The 15,313-nt window shown below is 22.3% G+C and overlaps 2 protein-coding genes across 3 annotated transcripts in view; one reads left to right on the top strand and one right to left on the bottom strand.

Moving 5' to 3' along the window:
* The window catches only part of LOC129608630 (cAMP-dependent protein kinase catalytic subunit 3), a 97,424-nt gene that overhangs the window by 78,618 nt on the left and 3,493 nt on the right, over positions 1 to 15,313 (top strand). The window lies entirely within an intron of this gene.
* Positions 1,462 to 2,577, bottom strand: LOC129608631 (uncharacterized). The gene is made up of 4 exons (XM_055520272.1): positions 2,435 to 2,577; positions 2,108 to 2,329; positions 1,899 to 2,000; positions 1,462 to 1,823 (listed from the first exon to the last, which is right to left on the bottom strand). The coding sequence occupies exons 1-4, from the start codon at positions 2,477 to 2,479 to the stop codon at positions 1,647 to 1,649; spliced, it is 546 nt and encodes a 181-aa protein (XP_055376247.1). The 5' UTR covers positions 2,480 to 2,577; the 3' UTR covers positions 1,462 to 1,646.

The following is a 15,313-nucleotide window of genomic DNA, read 5'->3' as shown; positions in this document are numbered from 1 at the left end:
CAATTTCTTAATCACAAAAAAATATAATAAATAAAGTATTCTATAAATATTTTTTAAACGTCACAGAGAAAATGATTCAAATTTTTCCAGAGAGTATGGTAAAATGGCGATTGAAATTAATTTTTATAAAAAATTTGTATGAAATCACAATTGAATTATTATTTACGATCATACAAAAATGTTCGATTATAAAATATAATCACAAAACTATCAAACAAAATACAATTCTCCTAAAAATAGGCAAAAATTATTTTACAATAGCATTTTAAATATTTTTTTAATGAATTGCATAAAGCCATACAAAATGCAATTTGCATTAACATTTAAATTTTTTTTTTTACAATTATTATTTTAATTTTACAGACTAACCGAGGTTCTCGCTTTTTCATTTCACTTTTTATTCACTTTCAAAGCAGAATTATGCTTTTTTTTTAATGAATATTTCATTTTTCTAATTGGATTTTTACTTTTTTTCGATTATCGACTGAATTCCTATATCAATTTCAAAAATAGAGTAAACAAATAATGTTTAAATTTTTGTATACATTTTATAAAAAAAAACGAGATACGCAATGCCGAAGAATTCTTCTCACTCGAAAATTACATAATACAAATGTATGATAGTTACTCACTTCCTTCTTACTTACCAAGTAAAATAGCGAGAAAGACAATGAGGATTTAAATTTAGTTTGCATTTTAGAAAAAAATCGATCCGTAATACGAAAAAGTTCTTCTCAATTAGCGAATAAAATAGCAAGTTACGCAATTCCGTCCAAAGTAATGTGCTAGTAATCGTTAATTATGTATGAGAGAATCTTCCTATTGCTATTTAAGTAGTAGTAGAGAGTGAACTATTGAAGCTTGTCGTACAGTAACTTCATATTCTATATTATGTATATAGTAATAATTGCAATCGAATCAAATTTTAGAAACTGTGATGATTGTGAAATAGAAACTATGTGAAATGTGAATAATTAAACATTAAAAGAATAAAACCACTTTGAATGGGAATTTTGGAGAAAAAAATTTTGTTTAATAATTAATAATTAATAAATATTTTGCAAAGTTGAAAATCTCCAGTTACGCTGACGATTTGTTAGAAAAGGAATTGCAATGCACCGAAATCTTTTTTTCACAGTTTAAGAAATCTTTTAAGAGGAAGAAGATATTAGAAGATAGTTAGTATCTTCTTCTTCTACATAATTTTAACAATTTATTTGTATATTTAAAAATAGCATTGCAAAAATATTTAGTTTTTAATTTTTTAAAAAGTTCTGGTATTTTTCTTAGTATAACACTGAGTTTGAAATAATTCTCACGTTTTTATATTTCTATGATCATTTTAACTTTTAATTTTGTCCTAAGATACTCTCTTTTCTACATTTAAACTAAAATATTTTAACTTGGTCTTAAGTATGTTCTTAATTGTTCTCAAATAAGGAAAAAATAAAACAAAAATCATAATTTTATTTTCAATAAATCTTTTTCCGTTTTTTAGTCATTTTTATTTTGATCACATAATATTTTCATAATTTCTTTCTGCTTATATAAAATACAATAATATAATACTATTATTATATAATATTCGGGAATTTTGCTATTTTTTCTAGATTATAATTTTAAAATTTTCCATTCATCGTTATGAATTAAGAATGTTTTTTGGCAACTTCTCCAACTTTTTTAGCAGCATCAAGTGTTGAATCATAAATTGTTTTGAATAATTTTTCTGTGTCTTGTGTTATTTCTTTACCTTCAACTTGAAGTTTTTGTCCTAATTTTTGAGTTTCTTTAGCGAGCTTTTGTAAACTAGTTTGGAATTGTTCCTATATTATAAAATTAAATATATTTTTTTTAAAAAATTGCCAAAAATTAGCAAAAAAAAATTATTTTAAACTTACGTTAACTGCTTTAGCATCATTTCCAATATCAACATTACTTGTTAAATTGTTGATTTGATCCTTAATTGAAGAAATGATTTCCTGATTTTGTTCACTATTAACCTAAATTAATTAAAATTAAATTTAAATTGAAATAATTATTTTTTTTTTTTTAATAAATTAATTTCATTTACAATTTTATATATAGAATTCTATTTCTATATACTTACATGTTTTTGTAATTCTTCAAATTGTTGTTGAACAGTTGTGGCAAGTTTTTGTGTTTCACTTTTAATTTTAGCAACAACTTGATCATTATTTTCAAAACCGAAGAATTTTAAAAATTCATCATTAGCCTCTTTTAGACCAGTTTGAGCTTTTTCAGCTAATTCAGCAAATGTTAATGTATTTGTAGCTGGAGCATCACGTCTAACAACATTGCATGCAGCTAACTATATTATAACACATTTATTGTGAAATTTAATAAAAAAAAAAAAACGCAATTTAATTATATAATTCAATTATAATTTTTATATAATCTAAAAATTTATTTATACCTGAAGGCATAATAAAGCACTAATAACAATTAATAATTTAGCCATTTTTATGTTATCCTTTATTTAATTAAATTTTCTAAAGAAAATTATTATTTTTTTTCCAAACTGATCAGTGTAAGATCACTTCAAAAACTGAATCTTATATTCAAAATTAACTTGGTTTTAAAAGGCTAGAAATTTTTAATATATACAAACATAAATATCTACCCCATATTATATATGCATGTAGTTTTATATACTGATATAATATAGGTACATCATTTTGTAATTGATAATTTGAACCAGTAACAGAAAATAAAAAAAGAAAGCAAAAAAAAAAAAATTATCAATTCATAGAACATAGTTGAAATTTTAAGGTCAAGAGTGCACCCTGCAATCTTTTATTTATGAAAAGAAAATTATAAAAAAATAATAAAGATCTATGTTTGTCTAAAATACGCGAGTATATTGTAATACATGCTCGCACATACATACATACACAAATAAGTCAACAGAAAAAAAAATAATTTAATTTGTTTTTTTTTTTTTCATTTCTCTTTTCTTATTTTTGTTTTTGTTTTTTTTTTGCTCAAATAATCTCATATTTATTTGAGTCTGATATTAGAGATTTGATTTTTTTTTCCTTGTTGGAATGGGTAATTTTAGCATCTATAATTTTAGGATTCCAAGAATTTTTTAATCTTCGATATAACCAAAATAAATACATACTGTAATTATATATACAAGTATTTTAAATTTTATTGGTGGGAAAAATTTTCTAATACCTTCTAAAAAAAAGTTAATGAAAAAAACAAGAAATCATAAATTGTGAGAAAGTCCTACTTTTCTTAACTTATCTTTTTAAAGTCACGTCTAGACCAGTACCAGTTCATCGGTTTAAGGTCATTTAACTAGACGTTTGGTTGCCTAATGAGACGTTTTTTTTTTTTTTGTTTGAATAATTTCTAAATTTCCAAGAATGAAAGTTCAAATTAATCTCAACTCATGTGCTCAAATACTCATTTATTACATAGTAAATGATCACAATCGCACTGAGTAACAATATTAGTCAGTGTTCGCATATTAACCAAATATTCAAAATGTCTAACGAAATTAATTCGGTTATTTGTTTCCGAAAATGGAAAGAAATTTTGAAAATGCTAAAGTGCTTATAATGTTGTAAATGTCAAAAATAATATATAAAATTTGAAAATTGAATAAAAGAAATATTTTCATTGTAATAGACAACGGAAAAAAAAATTGAGATTGCCCAAATATTTCGAATAATTACAATTTAATGTATTTTAAATAACTAGGTGAATATACACAATAACACAAAAAATAATCTCTTAATAAAGGTATAATCAAAAATGATCAAAGTGTTTTTAATGAATATTAAAAATCTTAGTATTTCTTTTTTAATAAAAATTATTCTTTAAAACTTTTAACTAATTTTTAATTCAAAACAAGCACATTTTGTTTTCTTTATTAAAATTGTATAATAGGAAAATTTTTGTATTACACTTACATGCATATTTATTTATTATATGTAAAATAATTAATGCTTTACAGACTAAAATTAAAAAAAAAAATTTCATTTTAATATGCTGTAAATGTTTAATTTATTTTTCTATAAAAGGATCACAACACAATTTCATTCTCAATTATTTATGTACAATATTTCGTAAGTTTTTAAAACTATTTTAGCATATTGTCAAAATTATTTGCATATTATAATTATATAATTGTATATACATTTTATTTTTGAAAATAATTTGATATTTTGTTAAGTATAATTTGAATTTGTATTTGCATTAATCGTAATTTTATTTAATTAATATGTATATAGCAAATAAATAAAAAATATGAAATACTTTTGAAATTTGAGTGTTAAGATTTAAGAAACTTGTAAAGAATATAAAATTATATCTAGAATATTTTATGTACAGGATGCCGTAAAAAATTCCCCTACTTTTGGAAATACTAATTTTTCTCGTTATAATTCTGTTTTTTTTTTTTCAATTTGGTTTCATTATTTGCGTTCATCGTGCAATTTAATCCCAAGTAGTATCTGCTAACTATGTCTTGTTTTTTTGTTAGTCCAGAAATGAATCGCAACAATAAGCGCATTGCTATTATAAAATTTTGCAAGTCAGGTTTGAAGTTAGTTGAGATCGTAAGGACGACTGATTACAAAAAAATTTATGTCTATGATGAATGTCTAACCGCATATATTACTAAAAATGGAGCTAATTTTGAGCATTTGTTTTAAATTTTTTTACTAAATATTGTTATTAGTACTCTAAAAAACCGTCTCTGACCAGTTAAAAATGTTGATTTCTTAATTCATGCAAGAACTTTTCAGACACCCTGTATACATATGATATATTAAAATAAAAAGATGTTATAATTATTTTACATAATTTCCATACTATATGAAATTTCTGTGCCCAAAAGAAAATGAAAAATTTAATTTTATAATTTAACAATAAATAAAATTTAATTGAGTATACATATACCTACTCATGTTTGTATATAAGTATATTCAATATCTATATGCATATTGAAGTGCGGCCCATATCTGTTATTTTAATTGTATGTTCATATTAGTAATTATAAATAAGTTTTAAATAGAAAATAACACATTCTGAAATTATTTCTTGAATATCTTCATTCAAATTATGTATATAGTTTCTTTAATTATAATATGACAATAAATTAGTATCGTGTGCTAGATGAACGTTCAGGAACGGGCTTAATATGCTATTGTACGAATGCAAGATCCCAAATATACGAGTATGAATTTTTCAGTTATGTTTGTTCAGTTATTTTCTATTCCATGAAAGGTCGATTAAATATATCTAAATCCAGCTTTTCAAAAACCCTTTCTATTGAATTGTATATAAGATTTATATTATATGCACCCATTTAAATCTCATATACGAAAGGAAAAAATTTCGAATTTTTATAACTTTGCTTTTGATTTTGCTGGACGCAATAAATTCGAAATATTCCCAAAAATTTAAGAAAAACAAGTAAAACAAAAAAATTATTTTTTTCTTAAAGTTGATATTTTAATTTGATGTTTTCATATATGTACATATATTATATACAAGTTATTTTTAATGATTGATAATGTAATGATGATAAAATATATTTACATATGTTATGATGGTTGTAATGTGAACTAAAATTAACATTTGTTAGTGTATCATTGTAATAATAATAAACATATGGTAGAGTAAATTTGCATAGAGTTTAATAACCCCTATAATAAGAAGTGATAGAATAAACAAAGTATTCATTACACAGAAAAAAATTAATTTTTATATTATTATTTAAATTAATAAGCAAGTAAATATTTTATTAAAATGTTAAAGTTAAGAATTGAGTTTAAATTTAAATATTTGTTCAATAAAAAACAGATTAGAAATATTTTTATAAAATGATAAAATGCTTTAGAATTCAAGCTACCAAATGGGGTTAAACTATTGTAAAAATTAAAATAAGAGAACAAAAAATTGTTATTTTAAAAATTAATCATTAACTTTTAATCAAAATAACAATCGAATTAATTTGTATTTAATCACAGTTTAATTTAGAATTTTTCGAAAAATAATTGCATTAAATTGAATAATATAATGATGATTATGATTTTTGCGTATACTAATTAAACCTGCATCCTATATATGTACATGCATCCATATATTTACGAGTACATACGATACATGCAAACGTAAATCAAGAAAATTCTAGTCAAAAACAAAATTATTATTTTGCTATAATGCAATTTTTTTCTTGTTTTTGTTTATTAATCAGCAAAATTCTCTGTTTTGACGACAACTTAATTAACAAATAATACTTTTAATCATGACATTTATTACATTTTTTTTTTACTACTATATAATATAGAAATTCAAACTTAGTTGCGTGGGTAATGTTTATTTTGTAATAAACAAGATGTTAAAATGTAGTTGAACTACTTACGTATTACAATATTTTCGTAATCGAAATCTTCGGATCGAAATCTTTAATATAATCGAAATTCCAATAATCGAAAAACTTTTCAGTGCATACAATATAATGACAGTTTATTATAATTTATAATGACAGTTTGGTGACATTTAACATTACGTCATAGATAAAATAATTTTCATTAAGCCTATTGATTTCTGAATTATTAATATTTGTATGCAAAAAATTTCAATAATTACAATTAAAGTCCAAATCATATAAAGTATTGTTTAGCTGGTCCTAATTAATTAGCGTCAAATTATTCTAAAATTCTGCTAAATTCATTGTTTTTTTCGTTTTTCTTTAATATTAGGATTTTCATCTGTTTTTTAATTCAGTTTATTATTATTCAATAATTTAAATTTTCAAATAATATTGAATTTTAGAGGTCTTGTCATTTTGCAATAGTTTTTTCCATCTTTTTTTAACAGTACAAAATGGAACCATTTTTTTGATATTTTATTCAATTTTGAAATTTCATCAGAAACATTAGAATGACAACATTAGAATTATAACTTGTAAGACGCCTTAACTGTTATATTACTTTTGTTATACAAGTACTAAAATATTTAAAAAGGAAATACCGTATAGGTACTTAAAAATTGTTATTAATTTTTTATTTTTAATTCTTATAAAATTATCAAACTAATCAACATAACGTATTTCATTCATATCATCGTAAATACGAACTGAATGGATAATCGAATAAATATTTAAAGTGTTAATTTCCACTTTAAAGATAAAATTCTTTAATTCTACTATATTATACGAGTACTTACGTAATATGAATTTTTTTGTAGTCTTAAATTATTTAAAATTTAAAAAGGCTTCTATTTTAAATGTACTCAGATAGCACTGAAATAGGAAATTTTTGTTTAATTTTTGGCAATTTTTTATTGCATACTAATTAAGTAGATGCTCTAAATTCGAACTAATGCAAATCTAATCATTTTAAAATTATTAAATACTTTGTAAATTAAACCGAATTTATTTTCATGCATTTTTAAAGTTTAGAACTTTAAAATTACTAATTAAAAATAATTTTAATGTGAAATTTTCTATTTAATATAAAAAGAAATGTAATCTTCAAAAATATCAACATGTGAAATATTTTAGGTAATTAATTGGTTAACATGATGTGTATATGATGAGCATTATTTGTAATGAAAACTACACATTTCTATATAGAATTTGAATATAGATGTAGAAATTCAATGGAAATCTACTAGAAAATGAACTAGTATACATTTCTTATATTTCATAATGGAATAATTTCGAAAAGAAGAATTTGTGTTCTACTATTTTTTTTTTTTGTCATTTATGAGATGTTGTTGATTATTAATTTTATTGCTATATCATTATAATGTGTCATAATATTTAAAATAAATAATATGTACATACGTATATGAATATACTTATATAATATACGAGTGGTAATTATGCTTCGAATGATTGATAAGGAAAATTTATTAAATTACTTTTGAAAAAATCATTTTTATCACTACCCCGTACTTTTTTTTTTAAATTCTTAATTTCACGTTTTATTTTTTATTTTTTTTTTTTGTGATTCTCTATTAATCTTAAGAAATGTGAGTATAATTTTTACTACATTTTCTATATTATGAACTTTGATTTTATGTACTACGTGTAATAGAAAATAAATTAAGAAAAATAAAAAAAAAAAATTGACATTGATGCACTCTAAAATAAAAAAAAAAAATTATAGAACATTTTTTTATTATAAAAATTTTGAAAAAATTATTAAATGAGTTGATCTATAGTTGATAATTTCATATACACACTTTACTTGGTAGTTAATGATTTTAATTTTCTATGATTTTTAACTTTTATATTTAATTAGTACAAAATTCCTTTAAGAACAGGTTTTCATAATATATAGAAAATAGAATTTGAAAGCAAATATTTCTGATTAAAAATATTTAAGAAAAAAATTTATTATTCAGTATATTCATGATGAATGTCTTCTATAAATTTGGTACATAGTAGAGTATTTATACAGTAGAGAAATTTGTACTAGTGGAGATCAGTGAACCAATAACAAATGTCTATAAAAATAATGAAACTTTTGTTTTAAAATTGCTAGTTATTGTTTCAATATTTCATTGAAATTCAAATACATACATAATATATTGCTAAATATTTCTTTTTAAAAAATACTAATAATATTATTTTAATTTTAGTTTCTTCCATTTTTCATGATTTGATTAATTTACACTCTTGCAATCATTTAAAAATCTCAACTGCCTGTTGATTCAAGCTGTCCGGTATATTACTATAAATTAGGCCTTCTCAATCAGTCAATCTACCAGTCGATCCCAACCAGAATATCAGTTGATCTATAACTAAAAAATTAAATTTAAAAAAAATTTTTTTGCCTAAAAATTTGATTTTCTGAAAAAATTTTTTACAAATTTTAAAAAAAAAATTTCTTGAAATTTTCTTTTTGTTCATCACATTTTTCGCGACATAAAAGAACATTTGATCAACGTCAGCTAACATGAATCTGGATCATTTTTTAAGATTAGCTTTGTCTTCTTAAAACCTTAATTTGGAAAAAATTGCATCGACAAAACAATGTCAAATATCTTAATAATTTGAATTAACAACTTGAATCGTTCCAAAAAAGTCGGTCTTGAGTACAAAAAAATTTAACGGATCGGCTAATAAATAAATATCCTGAAAGTATGCAACAGGGAAAATATGTAATGTTTTTTCGTAAAATGTTCTGCAAGCAACATACAGAAGTACCACACAAAATATAATCGTACTTTGTGTACGTACCACAGTGACTAGTGACTATTTTATTCAGCATCATTCACGTCATCACAAATTTTTCTGATATACTTTGGGCCATCTGTATGTCTTTAATTAAAATGAATCTAAATTGACATGAAATGTACATTTGTACTGAAAATAAAAAATAAATATTTTTTTTTTTATGCACAAAGTTTATTCATAAATATTATGTTAAGAAATATCAAATAGTGTTACATACATACATACATGTAGAAGTACCTACGTATTTTACATAAATGAAATATCAAAAATTTAAATAATATTTCCATAATCCACGGATTATATACATGAAATGAGAATAATGGGTCAGGGAAATAAATATGTATGACATATTTGATTTACTTTTTTGTTAAATATTCTTTTAAATATCTTTTTAATAACAATAAACTGTCAATCCGAATTACATACACATATATATGTATATACAATATTGTACGTTTCTACATAAAGTAAATATTATTAAAAATCATTGATTTTTAATATTTTTTAAAATATAATAATATTTTTTTTACCTTCAACTCCGTTAAATTAAAAATTATATATGAAAATCTATCATATGTCAAAAGTGTTATATAAATATTATTATTATACAGAATGTACATGTATTTAAAAAAAAAAAAAACAAACAAATCAAAAAAAAAACTTAGTTGGGAAAAAACATAAAATTAAATTTTTGGCATCACGTTCAGTATGTATTTATGTATATATATGTATGTATGTATAAATCAATTTAATAACAGCCGATACAGGAGAAATGTAGGCGACAGAAATGATGAAATTTTGTGGTCTTTATAAAAATCAAATGTAAAATTTTCCGCGAAAAATAAAAATTATAAATTTTTATACATTTTATATTTACATTTATGAACATTTTTTAATATTTATGAATTTTTATTTTCGAAACAAAGAAATCCCAAAATGTATAAAATTATTTGCAAAGCGTGCACGTCTACTTACCAAGTGAAATAAATTAAATTTATTTCAAACAATTTTTATATAAGTATGTATGCAAAATCAAAATGAATTATTGAAATATAAATTATAAATGCAAAATTTTTATAAAAGTAAAAATTATGGTCAAATTATGTTCCTCAAATTTATTTATAAAGATATAATAATTACTGTACATATACTGTTGGCGAATATATTTCAATTGTAATAAATTTAAAAATTAATAAAGGTATTAAATTTGGATCAAATTAATGCTGCATAACTAGCCTATTCTTAGTTTACAATTAGAAAGATTTTTACATACATGCATATGATTATTATATATCATACAAAGTCGTTCTATTGCATACATTTAGGAGGAGGACATAAATAGAAAAATCTATACGATTATAATTTCTTATAAGAATACATAGATTGCTTTAGCTTCAAAAAATTTTATACCCAAAAATTGAAAATTTGTTAATTTTTAACAAATTTCAGAGAGAGTCATGATTCATTCATTGACAGAGTCATGATTCTTAAAACAATTGAATAGACTATTGTCAAACAGGAATATTGCATGCCGATTCCCAGTAAATTTTATTAAACTGATCGCAAGTAGTGTGTAAACAACCTCATACTTTTGTGTCAAATAGAATTAATTTGTATTTTTATTTAAAATTTTAATTTTAAAATCAATTTCGAAAGTTAATCCCCTGTTTACAAATGAGACATTAAAGATTTTCATACCTACATTCAAGATATTTACGCTTAGTAAGTAGATCAACAAATTAAACTTTCAATTTTTTATTAATAGAAAAATTTTGTCTATATGAGCACTTTATATTTATATAACAGCATACGGCCTTATACACATTATATACCACGTATATATATAAGTCGCTGTTATACACCTATAAGTAAATAAATTTGGCAAACGAATCGAAAAAAAACCTATTGTATTACAATTTACTATAATATTCCCGTAAAATTCCAAATCATAATATATTAGAAAAATTTTCAACTTTTGATCCAATTTAATATTCGCCAAGAAAACATTTTTTTTATAAATAAATAGACAACAATTATAAGGAAAAGATAAAATTTTCATATACTACTTATTTTAAAATTTATAGATTTTATAGAGAAAATTATTATTACTATATTGTCACAGTCCAAATAATATATTTGAAATAAGATCTGTTCATACATACAAACATAATACATAAATTTGAATTTTATGTTGATAATAAGTATATATATTTTATTTTTAATATACTATTTGCGAAAACTCATATCTTATATATGAAACAAAAAATATATATAAAATTTGGAGCACAACTGTCTCCAACTACTCGTACTATACAAAATTTTTAATGATAATAAAAAAAATAATAAACTATAATTTTATACAATAATAATATTACCAAATTTTATAGCTTATATTCTATTATTATAAACATCGTATACTAGAAGATACTCGTAATATACACTATATTATATTCAAATTATATGAATAGTATTCGGACGATTAATGAACTCTCCTATATACTTATGTATGTATACGAAAATATAGTGTAAAAGTTTATTCTAGAAAAGTTTTTTAAAAGAAAATTTTTTACATACATAAATACCTATATATACATATATATATGTACTTATGTGTGTATACTTGAGGATATCTATTTATATATATATCAGAAAATATGTAGTGTTATTGTAGGTGATGCTACTCTTTTCATATAATATTATATAGGGAAATGAACTTTAAATACACATAAAACAAGAGCCGAAAATTTGTTTTTTTAATGTTTCAAATAAAGATTTTATATTCATACTTACTTAAATTGTACATGAATATACATAATACATATATATACAAATAAATAGTATAGAAATGGCAGAAAACCACAGAAATGTGAAATTTATATAAAAATAAGAGACAAAGATAAAAAAATCAAACTATAGATAAAAAACTTAGAAGTTAAAAATAAAAGGATGTTTTTTTCATATTTATTACTTTGACATATGTATGTACATACATATGTATATATAAAACTTATCAAATCAAAATTTAATATGGCAAAAATCCAAATATTGCGTTCACAAATTTCATGTAATTTTTATTCTTCTTCTGTATTATGTTTTAAAACTTCAAAAAAAAAAATTTGAGAAACAAAATTTTATGTACCTTCAAAATGAAAAAAAATGATATATATATAAAATATTATTAAATGTTCTTTATATGTATCTACGGTACATAATGTAGGGTGTTATGAAAATTCAGTTCTAATATAGATTTAAATTGCTGCTAATTTTAAAATTCTATTGTGCCTCATAATTTTAGAACATTCAGCGTTGCAAACCAGTTTGTTCAAAAGTTCTGCCTGAATTTGAATTTATTTCAAGAACAACATAAACATTGATTTGTTCGACTACGATATAGACTCTGTATATTGCTAAAATTACACTTTAGATATGCACATTCTAAATATCAAAAATAAAAGCCTATTTCGGCTAAAAATTAAAGAATAAATTTTCAAAATTCTAATACATAATATTGCTTAAATTGTGATTGTTATTAATATAATTCTTCTTACTAGGCCTTACTTACAGTTCCTGAGTCTGACTTAATATATCAAAAATATAAATAAATATTATGCATTGAAGTTATTAAGACGTCCACAATTAGGCAATTTCTCTTATAAAGCTCTTCCAACGCGTATGTATTAACATGAAGTAATCATAATTTATGAGCATAAACACGTAATTGTATTGTTAAATAAGTCAAGTAGACGCTATAACCCTACATTCGACTATGTGTCCAATTACTTTACATTCTTCAAAACAATTTGGAAATGTTACATATAGCTATTAGCAAAAAACTTCTCAGAAATATTCAAATTAAATTCTGTGCATATTGAAAATAATGCTACGGTATATAATTCAACTGTGCTACCGTATATAATTAAAACAAAATTTTGTCATATAAATACAATAACCTTTAGTATAATAATAATAGAAATTATTACTCTATTTTTATGACCAAGACAATAAATAATTTTGTTTCCGCAATATTCTAAATTTAATTATGTATTTTGAAATGTCAACAAAAGAAAAACAATAGAAATATCAAGCACTATATTCTGTATGTATGTACATACACATGTGTACATATGTATACATGTATACATGTGTATGTACATACATATATGTATGCGTTCGAATATTAGCAAATTAAGATATAAAATAATATTCATATATATGTACACACATATGTATATATGCATATATGCTACTGAAGTTCATATTTAAAGCTAAAGGCTTACGTGGACATGCAATTTTTATTTTTGCAACTGTTTGATTGCTTATTTGTATTCAATAGGTTTGTAATCAAACATTTTCGAATTTTTTACTAACCGATAACAATTTAGTAATTTCAAATAATTTAGTTGCTTAAGTGTACACACAATTAATTTGCAATCAAACTTTAATTAAACTAAAAATTTGAATTTCGGAACACAACCCTATAAGGACGCAAGTTAGTTTTGCAATCGCTGCTTGATTGTAAACCAACTAAAATATTACGTCTATTCAAATCAAATGCGTTAAACAAAAAGAAATTGCAATCAGCTTGCAAAAAATTACAAACTGTTTGATTGTTTAATTCCATGCGACCATGTGTTTGCGCTTGAATTAAACCTATAGAATACAAATAAGCAATCAAACATTTGCAAAACTAAAATTTGCGTATCTATCTCAGCCTTAAGATGTTCTAATAGAAATTGTTAAATTATTGTTAGAAACTTTTGGCAATATTGAACATTATATATGTGTATGTATGTATTTGCTGAATAAACCAATCAGTTCCGTACTAAAATTTAAAAAACTTAGAATTATCATTTCAATTATAGTTTTTGGAGTATACGAGTACCAAAAAAATTCGAATGTGAACAGAGTGTAGAATTTTTATGGCGAAAAAATAAACATTTTTTTTTAATATGCTTTAAATGTATATTTGGTTTACATTTTTTACAAGATGGTTTTTTTTTAAAAAAAAAAAACAGACATTATTTATTATAAAAATAAAAAATATTTAATCCATAAATTTAAAAAAAAATATTGAAATACTTTAACCGATTTATAATGAATGCAAAATCCATGAATCCAAATAAAATTTTAAATATTACATATTTAATATTTCAATGATCAATTCTTTGTATATACTTAAAATAAAAGTAGTATAACAATAAAAGAAACAAATATTTTCAATAAAATTTAATGAAAATTGAAAATTAATTTAAAAATGTAATAAATTTTCTTAAAAATACTTTTATTTTTCTTTTAAATTTTAAAATTGTTGAAAAACAAAAGGAATTATGTCAGTATTTTTTTTTTTTTTTAATTTTTCATAAATCTTTTTACCTACTTCTTATAGTTTTTCTCCAATGATTTTTCATTCCAATGAATGAATGAGTGAAAATTTCATACATGTACGTACGTACATTGTATGAATGCGAATCACAGGAAGAACTGAAAAGAGTGAACCAAAAAAAAAAAAGAAACAAAAAAATTATAGAACAAGAAACGTTTCCTGCATTTTCAATTTTTCTTTGTTTTGATTTAGCTCGTGAAATGTAAAGTAAAAAAATAAAAATTTAGCAAAAAAAAAAAACTTTGACTTGAAAAAATTGATACAATTTTCGTAAAGACTAAATTAAAATAAATTTTATTTTAACCCTCTCAAATTAATTTTTTAATTTTTCTGCAGTTAACCTGTCAGTTTTGTTTTTAATAAAGGATTAATATTAATGTTCATATATTAAGTTTAAGGCATAATTTTGCTCTTAAAAGTAGATATAGCACATAATATCATGTAACAAAGCGGTGAATTGCAACTTTGGGCGATTTTCGATGTTAACGCATAACGGCAGCAGAACTGAAAAATTACTGAACTGCTCAATATGTTTAATCATTTATTCCATTTAATCAAGCTAAAAAAACGGCGATAAAATATGAGTCGGTTAAGTTTAAAGCAGTTCGCTAGGATAATTTCACTTCATTCTAAGCAGTCACTTTTATATATGCGCATTCTCTTGAAATCGCTATTGTTTTGTTTTCACCTTAAATAGTAAATAA

This window comes from Condylostylus longicornis, unplaced genomic scaffold, assembly GCF_029603195.1.
Source record: "Condylostylus longicornis isolate FDR11 unplaced genomic scaffold, ASM2960319v2 ptg000033l, whole genome shotgun sequence".
In the NCBI taxonomy this organism is placed as follows: Eukaryota; Metazoa; Arthropoda; class Insecta; order Diptera; family Dolichopodidae; genus Condylostylus; species Condylostylus longicornis.
The sequence above is the reverse complement of the archived record's forward strand: the minus strand, read 5'-3'. Positions and strand labels throughout refer to the sequence as shown.